We start from the raw sequence: 22,060 nt of genomic DNA on the forward strand, positions 1-22,060 counted from the left end.
ACATCCCTGCATTATCTTGGTCCTCGCCCCCGTAAAAACTGTACGTATTCTGCTTCTTGTATATCGTCACAGCAGCAGAGACAAAAATAGGGACAATTCTTTGTGAGAAAGAGCATAAATATTTGAGTTAAAGGCATTATTTACAAACTTTAAATATTATATCAATCTGTTTCTTTGTAGGTAATTGATAACAGCGAGATAAACAAACCGATACTGAGAGACAGTCTCAACAATGTACATTCTTTGGGTTCGAAGTCTTGCTAGAATCATAGGCACGTCGAATGTCTGAAAAGAAAAACAAATCAAAATAGCATCTTTGAAGGACAGTTGTGCGATGTTGTGAAGTTAAGTTTTGGTATTATCCCTCGCGTGCAATTAAGAGAATAGTAGCACGTGGTAAGTGCAAAGGTCATTATGCCATATATACGGAAACACACACATATGGTACTGCAGCAAGAATTGTAGTCAGTGACGAGAAGGAGCTCCAGTAGAAAGGATATATATTAGAGATATTAGAGGCATAGGCCAGTGGAGAGGTAAGGAGTAACTCACGCGGATTTGTCAAGTAATCATCAACCGGTTAGTCATAATTAGGCCTTAGTAAATATTGCATATAAAAATGAAACGTCATCATGGTGTATTCATCATCTCTGCCCTGAGAATCCAGAAAGACACATAAAGTCTTCACAACAAGCGATTCACCAATGTTAAAAATTTACCTGGATGTGAACTTATCGGAATAAAGAGTAGCATGTAATTTTGGATTAAATGTGCCGAACTGAAACAAATTATATTGCTTCTGGGCTTTAATGTCCAAGAAAAGCAGAGAAAGCTTTGTGTCGATAGGCGTAACCGCCGAGACTGGGAAACATAGGAGGCATTAAACAAGAATCAATAAATTATGCTGGTTGCGGGTTTGATTGGTTTATAAACTTTCAACTCACAAACGAGAAGTTTTTTAGTGAAACTCTACGTACGATGCCGGTAAAGGAGACGCTTTTCTATACCTTGATAGGGATTGACAAATAAAATACGAACAAATTCAAATCAAATTCAACTTCGAAAAAACATATGTGGAGGTAATAATAAGAGCGAAAGAGAACTTCGGCAACATGAGTAGAAATCAAAGGATAAATAGGCATTGAAAAGTTTATTTCATAAACAACTCTTCTTTTTATAAAAACAAACAATGGTAACGAAAGGCGCAGGCGTTTTGGGTTTAAAGATTTGAAACTAATTGTGGACCCCAATAATTTACGGATTCACCAACATGATTACGAGGTTAGGTAAAATTGTCTTAATACCTGATTATTTTCAATCAATTTAATCAGCGTTTCGCAGAGAATGAAAACACCAGTTCGTCCAGCGCCATTGCTGCAATGTACTAAGAGATTACAATCACTTTTTGACGATGTCATATCTTTCAAGGACTTCTGGAGTGATCGAACTTCTTCTAAGAAATCTAGAAGAAAAAAAATATGCAAAAGATTCTTGATACGCGAATATTTTCCTCTTAGTCGTATTAATATTTTGATGAGGTAGACACTTTGTACTTAATCTTGGAAATTTTTCAAAGAAAGTGTACAAAGTACCTAAAATATAATTGGGCATTTGTTCCTAGCTAGAACGAGATCATGGAAGCTAAGTTAATTCTTACAAGACATTGCGATGGTTGTAGAAATGATTATGTAAAAAACGTCCTTTATTTACGTTGATTGCGACTGGGAAAGTTGCTCTTGGAAAAGGGTTTAAGTAAGGGACTACTCTTGAATCCGGAATAAATGTCTCCCCGTCCCCCTTACTGACTTTTAAAAAACCTCCCTTCATGCCATCCTTATTTCATACCCCCTCCCGCTTATTACTTCCAAGCCTCCTGCATTAAAAATTGCAAGGTATATGCAACGAAGCACGTCAAAGAGAAGGGAAACAGATCGAGAACAGAAAGAAAGGGTGGAAATATGATCAAGAACCGACTATTTATATTGTACAATAATTAGGCCCTTTTTCAAGTATACAATATGGCTTTCTTCCAGTCTCTTGTTAATATTCCTCTTGAGTCCAATTTACAGGGACTGCTAGACATTCAACCTGTTTATTACTATATGGGAAATTAAACACCCACCCACTTTTTTCCAGACCCCCCCCCCCCCCCCCATCTTAGAAGTTGTGAAATTTTGCATCCACATATATTCCTGACACAAAAGTGGCTTTGAAATAGGCTAAAACCAACTCTTCGCATAACAACAAACGCCCGGAAAGAAGTAAATAAACCCAGTAGCGTATAGCAGAGGGAATAAAGGAAAGAAGGGGGGATTAGGAAGGTGAAATTGAGTTCGTTAATTTTTGTTATGAATAAGACAAGTTATAAGAGTCTTGGAAGCAGGAAGCAAGGAAGATCCTTCCAGAGTTTATAAGATCTTTGGAGGAAAGATGAGTTGGGGGTCAGAGAGTTCATGAATTTGCAAAAAAACTTGGAAAGGGTGAGCACTAGAAGAGAACACATTTGGAACCGTTCAGTATACCTTTTATGTTCCAAAAAACTGACATTAATTTTTCTACCAAGTTCTACCATAAACCTCAGAAATAGCCTCGAATACCTCGATTAAAATAACCTAAACACCTTCGCACCGGATATTTTATCTTACAGGTGATTTAGGCCGTTTAGCATTAGCAAAACATGGATCCCTGACCTACAAACTCTGCTGGATCTTCTGGTATGCCAGCATCCGGCCAGTTCATGTACTGCATTTGATAAACATCTTTCGTCTGCAAAAGATTTCAGCAAATGATGGGGGGCAATGATCGAAAATGTTAACTAGAAATCATGAAATCAAGGTAAGAAAAACAATGTTTGTAAAGTGTTTGTACTAAAACGTTTTATCCTTGAAATTATCTTTTCTCCGTAATAGCACAAAGATTTGAACTACAAGGATATACCATGAAAATACCGGATAAGTTTGTAATTAATCAAATCTCATCGCTTAAAAATATAGAGACTCAAGCAGATTGCAGAACAATGGCAATTAAAACTAATAAATTTAACCAAAAAGATATTGAATAAGGAAGTTTGATCAATCTTTTTGGAGCACCTTGCAAAAGAAAAGGCAATGATAATAAACGACGCATTCAAATTAGGATAATGCTCACAAAACATCAATAAAGGCGACAAGATTAGTATTATAAATCGCACATTCAAAAAGGCCTATTTTTAGATTAATTTTTTTGGCATTAGATGTGAAGAATAGATAAAATGATTACGTTGGCGAAAAATTTGTGTTGGCGTACATTATGCTTAAAAATCAGGTTTACATGTGAGCCAAAAGTTTAAAATAAAAACAGACCTCTCGTGTTTTTGAATTCTCTACGGTAAATCCCCTTGTGACGAACGACTTTGAAGTATTCTCAAATTTCACAGATATAGAGTACTGCAGAAAAAATTGAAAATTAAACAAAACATTGTGCGAGATTAAGTAATTGAAAATTTCATAATCGTAAAGTAATCCTTCATTCTTTGCGCATTATAAAGTTGTTGCATGCAATGTATGCTAAATATCATTAGAAGGAAAAGCATTTCCCTAATATTACAGAATAATATAATGAAAAAAAACAAATTTCATTAATGTATGAGCGAAACATCACAACAGGACTCAACATTCTAAAAACAGTACAACAAACGTTTTAATGTGTAGATAAGAACGAGTTTAAAATTTACGCTTCAGCTGATTATAAAACTACTGCAATTCAAGTTTATATAAATGCTACAATAATGAGAATAATTTATCCCAAAAAATCAAAGAAACCTGCTATATCCGTTATAGTAGAAATCGATGCAAAATTCATTTCTAAAACAAAAGACAAAATGACTAGATCATAGATCAATAGAAATATCATATTTTTCCCGATCTGTTCCAAGTACGGGTATCTATCTTAAATCTATCTTATATTATAGTCATATAATGCGGGCTGGGGGGGGGGGGTGTAGGGGTGTAAAAATCCCTCACCATTCCGTGTTGTGACTGTGGCTCTCCCACGAAAGGCCAATAACGAAAACATCTTCTCTTCTTAGCTTCCTGAAAAATGTATGCGAATCATCATGACATCAATTTTACTAAATCAATTTCTTAATATTTTTCAATAGATTTATCAGGTAGTTCTGCAATTAGGAAACAGTTTATAAATTTTTTGATGTTCGTAGGAGATTTAGCAGATTGGAGAAAAAACAATACAACTACTAAATAAAAATGCAACGCAAGCCGGATCCTCATTCACCAGTATTTGAAAGCCGAAGGGTGGGTACTTCTTATTCGTGTATAAAAAAGGCCCTAGAATAACACGTACCTCCTCTTTGGTTACCATGACACATAACTGGATATCATGCTCCCAAATCATTTGCCAGAAATCATCGACCGTTCTTTCTGAGGGCGACTGCGCAGCGACGTAGGAAACAGACTGGCTTTTGCCAACATCGACCTAGTGCGAAAGCAAGAAAAGAAATTTAAACTATTTAATGTTTTCTACACTGGGAACATATTCACATTTAAAGAATGTCAAGCTTAAGTATACAGAAGCATATTAAAATATCTAATTAGAGGAGCAAAGTGCCTTTTTTTACTCTAGGCTCATCAAAAAAGTGAGTAGATACTAGCAGCTGCACTCATGTTTTACCAACACTATGTCGAGGATGGCAGTTTTGTGAGCTGGAATAATTTATTATTCTGAGAGCTGGAATCCTAAGAGTAGTGCAAGTCTTCCAGCAAAATTCTTCCAGGAATGGGGTCGACTTACAAACTAATTGTCAAACAGAGATTTTCATATTTTGTTTTACAATGATACAAAAGATTGGAAACGACATTATGCTGCGCAAAAAGCTGCACAAGGTATTGCGTGTGTTTTATAGCTTTCGACAAAGCTTATAACGTACTTACTTTGATATTACTTGCATTAATATAATCATTGTTTTCTCGATTATTATTGACATCTAACATCACTCTGTTTTCCTGAATAGAAGATAAAATATCAAATTTTTCAATGATAACACGAAGCTAAAAATAACCCAGACCTGAATCTCATAAAAATTGCTACAACGGATAATTCAGAAATAATGCCATTAGTAGTTAGGCAAAATACAGCAAAACATAACCCAGTGGTTTTTGGCTAACAAGAGTTTTTTGGCGTTCGTCGATAAATTTTTTGAGCTCTCTGCAAATAAAAGAAGGCTCCCTTAGTTTGTCGGCAAATCAGAGCACCCCTCTGAGCACAATAGCTGGGGGACCCTGTTCTTGGCAACATCACAGTATTACGATATTACAAACTCAAACAAAAAGGAAAATGAAAAAATGTCTCAAGACTTACTTCATATGGTAAAACCTCTCGGTTTCTGTTCCGTTCTGCGTTTGCGACCAAAGATGCAGTTGTCAGATTGCAGTTCTAAAATATGGTAAAAAAACAATGTTATTTCACACATTATGACACATAGCAACACAGCGGGGAATATATAAGAGAATAATTCAACGCAAATTAATAGAACTTTACGCGAACAATACAATGCAGCACAAAACAATACGATTGAAGGTAGATTTTAAAAATCACAATCTTCGGATAAATATACTTACTAATTTTTTCGAGAAGACTTGTTCAAATTCAACATAAACTTGGTCCTCGGCAATGACATTTTCCAACTGCTTCAACTATGAATAAATTGAGTAACAGATCATTAGCATAATACATACATGATATTTAGCCCAAATCCAATTTCATGGTCTTTCATTGTGCAATAAAAATTAAAAAAAGTACAAAGTGTTATTGGTAAAAACCAAAGCAATAAATAAAATATAGGCCTAAGTAAGATATTATTTCATTCATTTTCATTTTTAATCATTCTTTTGAAATATTTCGACTGGGTAAATACATTCAGTAATTTTAAATAACTGTTTTAAAATATACCCTGCTTAAAACACAAGTGGCCTAATTACAAATTAATTCGGAGATCTAGTATAGAAGAATAAAAGAAAAGTAAATAAAAAGAAAGGGATTCAGTGGTTAAAAGCATGTGCTGAATAGATTATCGACCTCGTTCATCCTTCAACAACATTTTTAGTCTAGCTTTGAAAGGTGGCCAGCGAAGAAGCAGTTTTTATTTCATGGCTTAACTGGTTCCAAACAATAACTCCTCGATACGAGAATCTCCGCTGCCCAGTTGAGGTTTTGCTCAGTGGAATTCTGAGATCAGTACTAGTATTACGTAAGGTCAGATTGCAAGAATCGGACAATTTGTGAAACATGGACTGCATGAAGGAAGGTGCAACCACATTTAAGGCTTTATATAATATGCACGCTGTCTAGATGTAAATCATTTTTTGATGACTTTTGTCCATTCAAAATAAAGTGTTATTGTCAAAAGATACTCTAATGTGGCTTGGGACAGCAACTTTATATTTGTGGTGATTTTGCTCGTCTGTTGCAGTACATACTACCTTTGCATAGAAACATTCGCTGACCGCTGTTTGTAAAAGCTCGTGGTAATGTCAATGAAAAACTGTTCCTTGTGTTGCATGAATGAAGTTCATCATTTCTTGTTAAGCAATGGCTCAAGTAGGTTTAGGCAGCGCTATTAACTCATTTGTGCATGTAATTGAGTCGATGCTCAAAACCTCTTTAGTTCAGTGGTAATTAGTCCAATCTTACAAGGCTGGGGAAACATGGTCATATTTTCTAGCCCCAGTGACAATACTAGTAGCAAAGTTCTAGGATTTTTGTAGTCTTGATAAGAAACGCTTGGCGGCGTTGCCATAAAAAGGACTGCAGTCGTCAATTACTGGTAATGCAATGGATTTCACTACGTTTTACAAATGTTAACAATCTTTTGGTGATACAAAACTTGAAAAGGACTTTGGAAAAAGAAAACATTTAGTAAACAAAAGCTTTTCGTCTGACACTCTTCAGAGTTTAAAACGTCAGAACATAGATCGAGAACTCTACGCTAGGAAATATATATACCCAGTTGTGGATCGAAATAGGCCAATCAGAAACACGAGCACATGACTGTTGAGGTTGACCAATCAGTGCCGCTTGCCTATTAAGAATGTTACCAATGGAGTCCTAAGGTGAAAACGAACTCCTCCTGTCTACACAGTAGCGGTTTTTTCGTGCTTATGTAGATTCTTTTGCAAATTTTCTTGACTAATCATGTTGACTCCGAATAATTAAGGACATTAGATTGTAAAATAATGATATGGATAAAAAAGAACTAATTGTGAATAAATTTATTCGCTATTTATAGTGAATATCTTTAATGAAATGCAGACGGTTTAGATGTTGGAATGGAGATCCAATCGAAACTAAACACTGTCAATAAATAGAAGCTATATAATTTTTAACTAGCTTGCAACATCAAGCCATCATGGATTTAGACTATATTTACTTTGTACTTAAAATTCTCTGCTGGAATCATCTGCTTTCTAAATAAGGAAATTTTCTGGTAAACACCCTCACCAAAAAGTCACGTGTCTCCTTTTGATGCCTCCTGAGAATAGGTGACGTTGCACTGCTTCCCATCAACTTTGCCCCTTGGCCTGTCATATCATACCGACCGCCCGACAGCCTTCCAATGCTCCCTGCTTCTGATCCGGATCCGGACTCGGAGCTGTCGTATCCACTTGACGCAGTACTTCTAACTGACAGGCTGGAATAACAATGAAAGCTTTCAATGAGATTGCCTTAATCTAGCTTAAGAATGGCAACAAGCTGATTCCACAGAACACATGCAAGAAAAACGAAATACCGGTATCCGATAATTGGCTACAATAATAGCAAGATATCTAAAAGATTCGTTTGTGAGTAAATTTCATTGTTGTTCTAGAAATTCGCGCTGGATTCGCTGCTGCGGTCGCTAAGTTGTTCATCTGCTACGAAACTGAGCAAGATTTGTCTAGGACGTTTTGTCTACTGAGTTCTATGAGTGGCTAAATTGTTTTTGACTGCAGTGGTGACTCTGTTTCGACTAAATCCAGGTTCCACCCCCGACGTAGATCAACGCCTCTACCCTTACGCCGTAGACAACAACTGGCAACACTGTGGGCAGTACAGGCAGCAATAAAAGGAACTACTAACTAAAATACATGGTCGGTGGTTTTCCGCCATTGTGTCTTCAACAATTCGTCTCCAGTTCTCTCTGTTTACTGTTATCTCTTGCAGGACTTTTAATGATTTTTCAGCAGGACTTGACTCAATGTTTAGTTGTATGTTGATCAGTGATAAATCTTTTTCTACCAATTTTATCCATGTAGTTGGCGGTCTTTCTTTTTTTTCCATAAAAGGGACTGGCCATCCTTAATTGGTCATGCTGCTAGCTCAGAGAAAGCATCCAATAACTATTTCCTAAACTAGCCAATCGTACACGGGAATCTTTTACATTTAGCTTTTACCTTAATATCATCTGCAAATGGAATAACAGGAGCAAAAAGTATATTAGTTTACATCATCACATGTTGCGACATATTTCCAATGAATGTTCGTTTCCTTAAACGTTTTCTCTATTCTCTGTTTGCGACCAACTTGTCATGGGAAATGGTCAAAGTGAAAGCAATAAAGAAATAGGCCTCATGAGTGCAGGCTTTCTCTTCCACCCCCTCCCCCAGTAAATTCAAAAGATATACTCAAAGTCGATAGCACGGTACACAACATCAAATACTTACAAAGCATTCTGGGTAATACTGTTAACCTGAGTCGTTGTTCCATCAATACCATCATTGTCAAGATCGTTGAAAGCAGCATTCGAGATGCCAACAACATTCACAACTGGTTCTAAAAGGCAACCAATGAGATGGATCAAAAATACAATCGTTTAAAAAGAGCAACAGAAACAATTCCTTTTACGCACAGGAAAATGCACACAAAAAGATCCTACTTAAATATTTGAAAAGGAATCCCAGAATATTGGTTTAACTGAGAGGTGGTTTAGAAAACCCAGCCGTGAAATCAATTTTACCCTTTTTATTTTGTCAATAAATATATCATATCAAAATTTACGTGATTCTTCAAGAGCGGGTCTTCCAAAAATGAGGCTTAAGGTTGGAAAATAGTCTATGAGGGGTTATTCATAACATATTTTTATTAACAATTATTTCTGAATAATAGAAATCATCGGATAACGATAGCACGGTAAAATCTTTGATACATTGTCGTTCCATAATAGTCTAGCAACTAGGAATAACACGCCAAAGGGCTCTCAGCATTAAATCGGTTTATTCGAAACAAGGAATATGTAGGGTTAATTTGACTCTGTTCACTTGTGACCTCTGTGTAGATTAGAAAACAGTAAACAGAGAGTCAATGGCAGCAAGCTCCCGTTTCTTTTCAAAAATATTTCGAACCAAAGCAGCCAACCCAAAAGCATAATTCCACATAAAATCAAACTGCATCACGAAAAAGACGCGTTTATCGATGGAGCTGGTTTTGAAACAACTTCTAAACCAAACTTAGCTAATCAAAACTTTGGAGATATTTTGAAAGCTTTAGGGCAATAAATAATGGAAATCTAAATAAACTTTTCGAAAATCAAAGTTGCAATAACATAATAGCTTATCCAACCCTTCGCTTTAAAATCCAGTAACTGCTTTATAAATCGTGGCTTAAAAAGTCGATTTTTTGTCACTTCCATGCAAGTTTGAATTTTTCCGAACAGGTATAAATCTATAGCAAGCGGCCCCATATCGATACGTCCTGCTTAGCCTGGTAATCAAAAATTCTGGTAAAAAGCCTGGTAAGGACAGAAAACAGGAATGAGCAACGTAAACAAACCATCTTCTCTCTCTCTTTGACGCTGAAAGGGAACAAGGTCGGAATTAACCAAATGTTTGGATATATCGTTATATTAATGATAGAAAAATCATCGAATATAAAATTCGACATACATTATAAGTGGAGATCTTTAAGATAGATTCAAGCTATTTTGTAAATTAATGTATAACTACAGAATCTAGCATAGTCTTATCTTTGAAACCTCTGAACTTTCTACTCTGAACTTCCCAGAAAAAGAAGATGACAAAGATAAAAGTATCTAACGAGTAGCTTTCTCATAATGGTCGTTTTCTTGACGCCTCCCCCAAAACAATTTTCTTTCTTAAGGCAACTGGCCAAAATCAGTTAAACTAACAGTATTGAAACGCAGATGAATTAACACATATCAACACCCAATTGAAAAAAAATATGAAATCTGCCACAACATACTCGCTCTCTCCCTTCTTTGCGGGTCAATGTTACTCTTCTTTGAAAAGGCAAATCTTCTTGACTTCTACAAGAAGTAAATCGTGATAACAAGAAATGGGACTGGAAAAATGCAGAAAAGGAACAAAAGCATTGAAGATTTTGAAGATGGGGAAGATAAAAGAAAACATGGGAAAACAGAGTAATGCAACAAGAAAAGTGAGGGAATAGAAAAAGGAATGTAAAATAGGAAGTACCAATAAGAACACGACGTAATAAAGCAACGACTGGAAGACAACATAACAAACACAACATATGATTAAAGACGAGAAAAATATAGCAAGATGGAAGATAAGGCGAGCAGAGTCTATGGAAGAAAAGAAGGCAATTTTTAAAAAATGACAGAAGATACTTCCACAATACATTAGAGAAATATTCCGTAACTGCCTTACCTATTCTGGAGTTTAACATCAGTCATCAATTCGTGTTGGGTTCTAATTAAAAGAAAAAACCATCATTGGCATAACGATCCATGGTCAGAGAGAATAATTGGTTGATTACCAGCAATGGATACTTTTGCCAAAGTAAATATATGGCAGCAAATATTGTTATAAAGATGTAATATGCAAGATGCAAGTAATGGGACGAAATTTTAGACTAAATTATATTGTCTAAAACATCAATTTCTAAGAAAACAAAATGAAGCCATGTCATATTTATCGGTGATCCCCTAGAACAATCTCTCGGTTATTCCATGGAAAAGATAGCTGGCATATTTACTGATTGGCGAAGCCAGAATTAAACATAATACAAAAAATGAAGAGACTAGAGTCTACAAAAATACAAAATTCACCGACAGTTAGTCTTATTAACAATCTCTGACATGCTGAGAACATTCGTAAGCTGTTACGATTCTTTTCAAGGCTTCTTGATCCAAAATGTGTTGCCAATTGGCATTATACAAGGTAGCAGCGTTCTTTTGTTAACAAGATACCTTGTAAAGGCCTTTAACTCACCTGAAATTCGGGCTCTCTACAGTACTATGCTGCAATCTAAAAAACTGATGTTGAGCTATGCATTGGCGCCAAATAAACTTCGCAGATTCGGTGTCTGCCTAAAACATAAGAGGAAATACAGCTGCCATAAATCTAAATGAAAGTATATGGAGAATTGATACGTTGCTAAAAAGCAGAAGGACAACCCAGGAGAGTCCAAAGATTTTGTAATGCTTTAACTGAATGCTGAACCAGCTTTAAAATACAAGGCTTGTGACCAAAATATCTTTAGCGACATTACTAGCAAAGAGTCTAGCTTCTCCAAAATAGCTTATGTATATTTTGCCTATGTTCATTTCTTATTGACTAATAAACTATTTAAATGCTTTTATCCTTGAGATAATCAGCTTCTTCTCGACAAAATACCAAATTTAATGTTAAAATCCTGAAAGGCTTAGAAGAAATTGACAGAGTCATAAACAATTACTTTCAAGAATTTCAGATACTTTTAGTATGCATTAGATTTAATATTATATTAAAAGAAAAAATTAGACATTGAACGAAACTTAAGCAATGACAATGTTATCTTGCAATAAATATGAATTTGAATTGGCCAGTGGCGTAATAGATGAAACTGAATCAAGCCCCATATCTACGGACTACAATAAGGTCGCATCCAATGGTTTAGGGCATGTTGAGCAGAATAGCAAGGTGTAAAACGATAACTTTTCTCGTTAACTATGGAAAGTTGGGTTATATGCTTCAGTGAGAGAATTTTTGAAGCTTTTGAAAGCAAGGTTAACTTGAGCAAAGTCTTAAAAACATGGATATTAAATAACTTAGGTGTCCATTCTGGTCGTGAGCCCCTAGTAATCGAACTATAATGTTCTAAGTTGCATTATGCCACTGGTCGTGAGTACGATGAATTTTATTAATCTTGCTAAAGAAGAATTCTAGCATATGTTTTTTAGGTAACAGCTAATCTTCGTGACTGGAGATTTTGCCAAGTAAAAGATTTCCGGAAACAGATGAGGATTGCTAGATATGTTCGTGTCAGGATTTATAATTAAACAAAAAAACATGGGTCCTCCACTCCTATTGTAAATACTATCAACACGCCATTAGTTAACGATTTTGTGGTAACTCATTTGAAGAGATAGCTAAGTCAGAGTTGATAATCAGATATAGTTTTACGTTACAGGTAATTGGAATTGGCAGAAACATAAATATCTGTATACAATAACTCAAAATATAAAACATCGTTTACAAAATCTGCGGCCTAATTTGCAGCTTCAAATCGAGAATGATTTAGAATAGAAATTGTGGTGCTTTTTATAATACAGATTTTTACTCTAGGAAAGGAACTTACTACGGAAGTGGCTTTTTAGAGAGGGAAATACTAAGCGGGTTTTGTCAATAAGCACAAGAAAATCCTATTAAAAACAGATCTGCGTGATTTCTAATCAGGTGTTAAATATAGAGTTAGATGGGTAGGGAAACTGCATGATTCGTTGTGGCTTCATGGATGGCTATTCGCGAGGATAACGATTATCGTTATTTAAGTGTTCAAGCATTTGCATGGGCCAAGTATTCAAGCATTTGCATGGACTATTGTCACAACGGCTATGGGGTGTAACCAGGTCCCAAAATGATTGATACGATTAGTATTTGCATGGACCATTGTCACACCGGGTATGGGGTGTACCCAGGCCCAAAATTATTGATACGATTAGTATTTACATGGGACAAACACGAGAAGAAGTTTTAGAAATGCTCACAGTTTCAAACTGGACTGTTTCTCCGGCGTTCATTCGTTCAATACAGAAGTACTGTCTATTGAAAGCCATGTTCGCAACTTCTTGCCATCTGCAAGTAAACATGAGATTTTGGTTATATTGAAAAAACCACCTTACAGAAAAAGAAAATATTTGGGGCCGCGAAAAGATTTTCTAATGTTCAATTGACTAAAAGACAATTAATTGCAGTATCTATATCTGGCAACAGGTCAATCAAAAACGTAGGCTTCAATTCATAAAACGCTGTTTTGCTATACCTGCGCAGACAGGGATGCGTTGCTACAAAATAGAAGAAGGCTCTCAAGAAAAATTTCATATTGCTTGTTTTCTATGAAAAATTAAACACAAAGTAAGGTGCTATAAACATACTTGAAATACTCTGGATGTAATTTGAGAGAAGATTTTATTTTGATTCCAAGGAACGAGGCAATAATTTCAAGACGAGTTCCATCTTTATCCTGCAAATACAAAATAAGAAATCAAAGTCCATATACAGATCACTGGGAGTAAGTTTTGAATACCACAAGCTTACTTTATCGCTCCTCTAAAAACCCCAATTTGCATTAAGAAACGGAAGTTTCAAGAATGAAGGCTTTGTGACTATATCTGGAATATTTTAATACGTCTCAAGTTTACACATACTATTGTGTCAATAACAAACTTATTCATCTACTGATAAATTTGGAAAAATATTCCCACTCCCTCCAAGTTTATCTACATCTTTTCCAGTTTGGTTTTTGCAAGCATCAATAAATTCATAACAGCTTGTTACAATTCGCTTAGCCCCGTAATACCAAACAGTGTGGACATATCCACGAGAAAAAGATCTACTTGAAATTATATCTCTTGCTTGAAACACGTTATATAATTTTTCAAATCTTTCTCAAACGTCACCTATTTTGTTTTGACCCATCCTTTATATACGTTGTCGAAAATATTCCTAAAGTTTAGGCCTGAACCATCTAGTTGATGCGAATCCCCGGTTTGATATGATTTGAAGAGAATGACTATAAACAACTACAATTAGACCTTGAAAATACTTCTATACAGTGTATTTCTCATCCTAAATGTGACCCCTTACTTTGAAATTATTTCGACAGTACTCCACTTCAATCAGTTCAGTTACCTTCATTGAATTTTCTATTATCGGTATCATAGTGTTCCTTAGACCTTGTGAGTCAACTTCCGAACAGTTGTTAGCACTCCTGTAATCGAATGACCTAGATTGTCGATATTTGAGAAAAGTAGGTGCTATCGTTGTGAAAACTTTCGCATCAGCTAAACTCCGTGATATAATAAGTATCAAGACCAATCCCTGATAATCACACTTTCTTAAAACCCCTAAAATAGATACCAAAGCACACTCGATTCTTTCGCGTTTAAAACCACGAAAATCTTAAATATTTTTAAACATGACCAACCTTTGCCGTGAAAACCTCTTCACCATAACCTTCGATCTGTTGACACAGCAAAATGTAATTCAGCTCAGCGGATGCAGGAGACATCCCACTGTGAAATAAAGAAATAGATTATTTTTTCAGTCATGGAATATTTTTACATGGTGTTAAGCTAATCTTGAAACGTCTAGCAATTCTCACAGTTCTAAAATAAGGTTCTAATGATAGGTTGTTATGTACAAGGCGATATTTTCATGATTATAAGTTTTGTTAAAAATTGATAATGGAAAAAGCCAACCACTTTATGAAGAAGCTGTGAACAGTAAAGGTTTGCCTTGCAAGAATGGAACGACAAAAATGTTTAAGAATCAGGAGTTGGTTTTCTACCAGGAGTTCTGAACAATAGGAAATCATCCTACACTCGATCAACGTTAAAATGAAAATGCTTTAGTGTGTAAAACAGAGCGGTTTTAATTGCAACTCCGAGAATTACAATTATAAGGCAACTGTATAAAAAAGAAAATGAGCTAAAATGTCCATACATGGCTAGGCATTGTTTCTATACAGTTTAAGTTAGGAAAAAACAATGGCAGCAAGATCGTCACAAGCTATGGTCACAAGGGATAAGCCAACATTTATTTCTAGATACGTTTGGAAATTTGCCGACGAAGCCCCCCTTGATGGCAAAATCTCCTCATTTTTGTATCATACAGGGAAGTCACTTCCCTATGCCTTCCTATGACTATGGCTATCGCAGTACCTAGCCAATGATTAGAACTGTGGACGAAAGTCAGTAAAGGAATCGTAGAAAACAAAGAATCTAAGGCTTTCAGATGTTTTATCTTTTGCAGAATAGTCGCCAAAATCCTTGCTTATTTTTGCCTTAATGGCGTTAACAGAGTTCCCATATGCTGCAGCTAGATTCAATGTACTGAGAATACATTGTAGACGAGTATGGCAAAACTGCCATTTGGTCAAGCCATTATGCAAATGCATGCTGGAATTATTATGACAAACTGGTGTAAAGATTTAAATTGAGCTGAATATAAACTCTAACAGCAGTCTCTACCTACTGTTCTAAAAAACCAATGATTGGAAATTCGAAGTGAAACTTACATTGTGAAGAGTGCTAAATAGATTCAGAACTATTGCTCACCTGTTTTTCTGATGTAAATGCATGATCTAGGAAGACAAAATATACAATTCATTTTCAATTTTTAGATAGAATTCTTTGAATAGATTTTTTAGTTTAAATTTCATTTAGCTGATTGTGATCTTGAAAAATGACAATCAAGCCTGTAATGGTTCAAATTCTACAAGGAAGGTCAAAAAGAACAATTTTTATCAGTAAGGTAAAACTGCATGTATAGTTGGTTATACAGTACACCTCTGGAAACTACAACATAAAGAAAGCAATGTAATTTCTCAAAACATTCCCTTTCATCTGAGCATCAAATTTTACAGCTGATTAGAAATGTATGAAAGACAGGACCCTAATGATAACATCATGTTTGACATGCTGATAAGTTACCCATGTATAAAAATTCGCATATTATCATATTATCATTAGTAATAAAGTATAGTATGTGTTTGATGAAACAAAGCAGGTTCTTATTAGGGGAAGCAGATTTCAAGCAAGAACAGATCTTGAAAACAGTTATTGTGTATCCAAACCAGATCTTAGTCACATTTGCTTCCATTATCACAGAGGATCGTCTAGGCTATTCAAAAAGGGAGTAAATACTGTCAGACTTCTGCTAGAAAGTTAGAATCTATGAGACTAATTTCCCAGTGATGAAAAGAGATGAGTACATACCTTCTCATTGATTTCCTGGGGAGAATAATTAGTTGCAATCCTCTATGGAAGAGAATGATCATATGTTACTTATATGGGCATGCAAAGGAATGTAAAGTGACAGATATTTTTGCAAAAGATTTGCAGACATTGAGCATTCCCCCATCCTTCACGAACTCACATACCTGTGCATGGAATTAAAGAAATTTAGTCAGGTAAACAGGGCAATAAGTTTTCTTTTGGTAGCAAAATCCTTGCAAAATTATCTTTTAGTATAAAAATTTTGGTAAGAATAAAAATAAATACTTAAAGATTACAATATGGTAATCACCTGAGGCAGCAGGACAAAATCTTCAATGAAATCCAGTGTATGCTTCTCTTGATCATGATCACCAAACTCAGCTAAAGAGAAGCAAATAGCCATTTTTATCATTAATCATTCTTATTAAAAATTCCTACAACTGAATTATTTTGTAGCAAAGCTAGCTAGGACTAAACCTAAAGGCTAAGTGCTGTATTGTCTCACAATGTTCTCACACACACTTTTATTGGCCTATTTTCACCAAAACTGGTTAAATATACTCCTAGCCTAGAGTTTTCAAACTATGTTCTGATGTTTTATGCTGCTTTTTCCAAAAAAAGTATCAATATTTTTACCAAGGAAAAATTGTTTGCGGTATTGAAAAGTCAATCAACCTATTCGAAAGCTAACATTCTAGCATACCACTTGTAAGGTTAATTCCTTTTTCTTACTGCTGGTTAATTTTTTTTAGATCTTTAATAAAAAACAGTAAATGCTGAATCAGCTATCCTGAAAGGGAAACCTTTCTTAAATACCATTAAATTGTAAACAAAGTTTCATTCTGATGACAAAAAATCTTAATTTGGATAAAACACAAGCTACTTGCCATTTCTCACATAACTTGATTGAATTATCTTATGCAATATATCCTAACAATCTTAGACAAAAATTTTGCTAAAAGGGCAAACCTTGAATAGCTAATGCAGCAAGTCTAAATGAGACATCATCTCTACATTTCAGCACTTCTTCTATCACTAATGACTTCAGCTGAAGGTAATACAAATACCTAAAATGGGAGCGAAAACAATATTTTGGAATTGGAAAAGAAGAATAAGAGAGGCATGTCACATACAATGTTAACAGTGTAACATTTAAGGACAAATAAAATAGTGCTATAAAATGAAGAGTTTTCATCATTAATGGTAGAATAGACTTTAAAGGTTACAAATATTTATAATATTTATACATATTTATAATCTGTAATTAATTTCGCACAGTAATAGGATATTAGGGGAATAAACTCTAATCTCGTCTCGATCTAATCTCATCAACAAACTTAATTATGTAATATTTCTTAATTGGTAAGATTTTTGTCTCATGGCTATGACATTGGAAAATTTGTTTCAATTAAAAGGGAACCAATTTGAGACATATAAGGTAGCTTTCATGCTTAATAACCAGACCAATTTATCTTAAAAAAAGCTAATAAACATTTAGATACATTTTCACTACTTATGCTTTGAGATGCAAGGCCTGAAGATCGAAATTCATGAAAAATAATTCCTGAAAATTTCCTACCTTGTTATCTCCTGGTGCAAATTACGGCAATCTGTAGCAAAAAACTGAATTCTGAAACCAAGCATTGCTTCTTTTCCACTATTGTACCCATTTCTATCAAGCTGTTTCTTAACACCTTTGTTCATCTCAATCCATCTCAGCTGTTGCTTCTTGTTTGTATATTGTAGGCCAAAGTAGTTCAACTACAGAAAAAGTAAACACAAAAGGTGACAAATGATAAACCTAAGAACTGAATTCTTTTCAAAGCTTTATTTCAAAAAGTAAAATTGTTATTCCCAACCAGAAGTTTATACCTAAATTCCATCTACCCATTTTCACGCATCTAAGAGGATGAAAATTTTCATCTGGATTTAAAAACTTTATGTGGATACATTGACAATTGATTCTAGCTTTACCCTTCTGTGGTCTAGTGCCAGTACCTGATGATAAAACATAACCCAATTTGGAAAACATTTTGAAAACAATATCATATATATAAAAGCCATTTTAACATCTTTCCATGCCTAAACATTAAAAAAGCCATGCATGAGTAGGAGTTAGTAGAAAGCAACTAAGTAATTGAAGCTTATTTAATCAGAATGGTACCTTTTCATTTGAAAAACTAAATGACATCTTTTAAAATTTTTTAATAAAAACATGTTTTCATATAACTACTAAAATGCTTTTGGTATTAAACTAGAGATATTTACTGACATAATTAAATAGCCAGCCATTATCAGATTAAAGCACAGTTTAAAATAAACTACTTTCACACAGATCCATATTACCAATTTAAAGATGTCACAGTGGTTTTAACTGCTAATAGCAATATAATGAGAACATTAAACAGAATTTTAAATGATAATTAAATCTGAATATAAACTTAATCACATTTTTTAAGTGAGAATGAGAAAAGTGAGAAAGGATAGGTCGTGTGAGGAAATAAAGAGTGAGAATAGATATTTCTTGTGATTACTAGGCTGGCTTTACAATTTCATGATTTTGACAATAGGCCTATTGGTAGTAAAACATAGTAACGTACCGTAAATTCTCTTATTGTTTTTCAGCACTTTAAAGGGGGGGGGCTTATAAGAGAGGGGGGCTTATAGGAGAGGGCAGCTAAATTGAGAGAGGGGGCTTAATAAATATTTTGTAATAAAAAACCATTTATAGTGGTAAAATTTGTTGTTATTTACAAAATAAAAAAACATCAAAGCAGCCTTCTATATCAATAATATTGTCATCGTCATCGTCAATAATTTTTAATTCTAGAGACATGATGTGAATTTTGATTTAATGCGAAGAATTGAATGACCAATGAATGAAATGAAAATCTGTTTTTTGCCAAGTTTACTTATTTCAGCATCAGTGAAGATTTGGGGAAAGGGCTAAATTGAGAGCAGGGCTAATTAAATTTTTCCTTCTGAAAAGGGGGAGCTAATAAGAGAGGAGGGCTGAAAAGAGAATTAAAGGTATATACATTAAAAATTCAAGTTTTATTTACCTCTTCTAGACCCAAAGATTGTGCAATTTTTTCCAGACATTCTCTCCCTCTTGCCTTGTATGGAAGGTTGAGATTGATAACTGTGTTGTCTAGGAGTTTAACCTTAATTGGGAAAGTCTTGTCTGACTTGTAGACGCCTTTGTGCAACAAATCTTTGTTCAGCTGAAGAGGCATATTCTGTAACATAAAACAAAAGTTTGATACAAAAAACAACAAAGATATTTTTCATTGTTAACAATATCTAATTATCATCTGCTATGAATCAGCTTGCACAGCTGTATCAATAAACTGATGCGATTACAAAAATTAAAAAAGATGCTTGCTATTGGCATTATCCTTATTATGCACTGAATGTTCATCGAATGTGCATAGGGATCATAATGTCAGTTATGTTGTTTATCATACCAAGGTATAACAGAACTCCTGTTGTTTCATATGTTTTAAAGAGTAACATGATAATGCATATTTGGTTTAGTTATAGAGATAAATTCAGTTTTTGCTATCAGCTGATGCTGATTGAAAACACCATTGGTTAAGGTTTTGCAAGTAGCCATGTTTAAAAATGAACTGTCTGCAGAGCATAAGAATGGTTTTCTCTTACAGCTACCAGTTTACCAAACTTTGTTGCATACATCACTAAAGTATACTTCTTACCTCTCAGATTTTATGAAACAAAGTAGGATAAATAGGATGATAAAACCTCTGAGCACTATAAATTGAACTAAGCATTGTCAAAGTACTCTAGACTTTCTTTAATTTATTCTACTTGGTTTCCAAAATGTACTAAACCAGACACTCAAATATCTAGTGAGCAATTGGCTTATGAGAAAAAAGATTTTTATCAAAATAATTTTTTTAATCAATTTGTTTAATTCAATTTATTCTAAAAATTTTTCCTTGTTCCTGAATTTTATCCTAATGTTGAAGTACAATATAGGAACTTAATGTTGAAGTACAATAGGAACTTGTGCCCCTGCAACCAGCCTAAGAGCCTGTGCCACCAGGGGGGCTGGGGTGGCAATGGCTGCAGTAAAAGAGGTAAGAAGCCTTGGCCCCAACTTTTTTAGCCTTGCCCCCCCCCACTTTCAAATTCATGGTGCAGGCCCTGAAACCTTGTGATTTATTCTTGATCTAGACATTAAAAATTAACACAATGGCTTGCAATGGATCTTCTACAAATATCTTCAAATTCTTGAAGATGAGGATTAAGAAAAATGCAGCTGATGTGTCCCTTGGTCTGTGGTTGACATATAATGGCTTGCCTATTGAAAAACCATGCAGCAGAGTTAGGTGTGGAAAACCCAGAGCAAAGAGTAGTTTAGTCTGTTTCCTAACATGACTTAGTTTATACATGCATTCATATGTCAATGAAGCAAACTTAGATACCATATACAAAATATATAAAAATGAAATATATAAGTAGCATTTGTTAAACTGGTAAATGCTTAATAAAGTGATTGCTAGCAGAGAAACCTGGTGTGTTCATTTATGACCAACATTCGGCAGAATATGATTCTCCCTGATAGTATTTTGTTAAATTTTGTATTTTTGAAGCTATAAGACCAGGCATAGGCTTCATTCCAACAACAAAACGATTTTTAATGAATTAGTTCTACAAAAATCTATCTCTGGACTGCCGCACAAAACACAACAAGTCAAGATAGCGTAAAGTTAGGCCATCCGAATACATTTGCATACCTACCAACTCAGCTTTATGTTTCTCAGTGCTAAATTCGATATGCCGGTAATGTGTTCTCGACAATTCTGCAAGCTCTGGAAGACTATAGATTCGTGCAAAGTTTCGTCTCTGGCAGCTCTCCGAGCTATATTTTTCAATAATTCAACTTTATCTGCTCTCTTGATCAAATAACAGTGCTACAAAGGATGATATTTATTCAACACACCCTAGCTGTTGACAGAGCAAACGCGAAAACAACTATCTGAAATCGTTTGATGTGATTCAGCCAATAACGGCCTAAAACATCATTCCGCAAATTCCTTTTAATTGTGATACAAACCGCAATCGTAGGAAAGAAGCAAATGCGCAACACGGATTGGTAAAATGTACCACAGATAATCAAATCCAGTCTTGAATAGACAGAACAAATTGAGAAGGAACTCTGGACTGCTTGGCGACAAACAACTCCAATTTCAGCGATAAAACCATTTTGAATACAAGATTCCCGTGACAACTGCAGCAACACTTATGACGTTACTATGACATTCTATGGTGACGACGGTTCAAGAGTATCCACGATCCGCGACAAGAAAATTTCCCTCTCCCCAGCCCATAGATTTTGCGTACTTTCTTATGGACAATTTTTCTTTTTGTCTCTTTAATAAGAACAGCAGCATTTACCTAAGGCCCATGAAATCGACTATCTTGCAGTGATAGGATAAGGATCAGACGCCGATCGATTATTTTCATGGGCTCCGACAAAGGTTGAAAAGTGGGGTGGGGGGGGCAAGGGAAAATTTAACATCCATAACAAAAAATTTTGAAAAAAACTCTATTGTTTTGCAAAAAAGCCACGGCCCCCCCCCTTTGTCGGAGGCCCTGATTTTGTTGTAGAATGTTTTCTTCAAGATGCTGCCAATTGACCAATGATTAGTCTGTTGGAAAGTGCACTACATTTGGTACAAAAAATTTTATAATATTTAAAAGAATGTACAATGTGACGTCTCCATTGTTCTGTAGCAGCAGGGTCGTCACTAAAAATTTTCAGTCACTAATTTGCCGACAAAATTAGATAGGATCAAAAAATACAAACTTTTGGGTGTGACATAATTG

At 34.9% G+C, this 22,060-nt stretch overlaps 1 protein-coding gene across 2 annotated transcripts; it reads right to left on the reverse strand.

The window, feature by feature from the left end:
* Window positions 1-96: 96 nt before the first annotated feature.
* Window positions 97-21,536, reverse strand: LOC135681569 (tyrosine-protein phosphatase non-receptor type 21). Of its 2 annotated transcripts, none has more exons than XM_065196109.2 (25): window positions 20,968-21,536; window positions 19,270-19,446; window positions 17,787-17,968; window positions 17,177-17,274; window positions 16,518-16,588; window positions 16,208-16,249; window positions 15,548-15,573; window positions 14,416-14,503; window positions 13,364-13,452; window positions 12,977-13,064; window positions 11,220-11,317; window positions 10,656-10,697; window positions 10,228-10,291; window positions 9,799-9,820; window positions 8,694-8,802; window positions 7,492-7,681; window positions 5,613-5,687; window positions 5,353-5,427; window positions 4,926-4,997; window positions 4,339-4,470; window positions 4,002-4,070; window positions 3,342-3,425; window positions 2,691-2,766; window positions 1,305-1,462; window positions 97-285 (listed from the first exon to the last, which is right to left on the reverse strand). In XM_065196109.2, the coding sequence occupies exons 2-25, from the start codon at window positions 19,441-19,443 to the stop codon at window positions 157-159; spliced, it is 2,253 nt and encodes a 750-aa protein (XP_065052181.2). In that variant the 5' UTR covers window positions 19,444-19,446; window positions 20,968-21,536; the 3' UTR covers window positions 97-156. The 2 variants fall into 2 exon arrangements, with proteins under 2 accessions (XP_065052181.2, XP_065052180.2); XM_065196108.2 differs by having other exon boundaries at window positions 20,972-21,535.
* Window positions 21,537-22,060: the final 524 nt, after the last annotated feature.

Source organism: Rhopilema esculentum, chromosome 12 (assembly GCF_057945365.1).
Source record: "Rhopilema esculentum isolate cy_ngs chromosome 12, ASM5794536v1, whole genome shotgun sequence".
Lineage (NCBI taxonomy): Eukaryota > Metazoa > Cnidaria > Scyphozoa > Rhizostomeae > Rhizostomatidae > Rhopilema > Rhopilema esculentum.

Bases quoted from the DNA above. Each gene is read 5' to 3' on its own strand.
- LOC135681569 (XM_065196109.2), bottom strand. From the start codon at position 19,443: ATGCCTCTTCAGCTGAACAAAGATTTGTTGCACAAAGGCGTCTACAAG. The intron at 16,589-17,176 runs GTTTGCCCTTTT...GCTTCTCTTTAG, and splicing joins TGCTGCATTAGCTATTCAAG to CTGAGTTTGGTGATCATGAT. The intron at 5,688-7,491 runs GTGAGGGTGTTT...ATTTATTCATAG, and splicing joins AGGAGACACGTGACTTTTTG to TTGAAGCAGTTGGAAAATGT.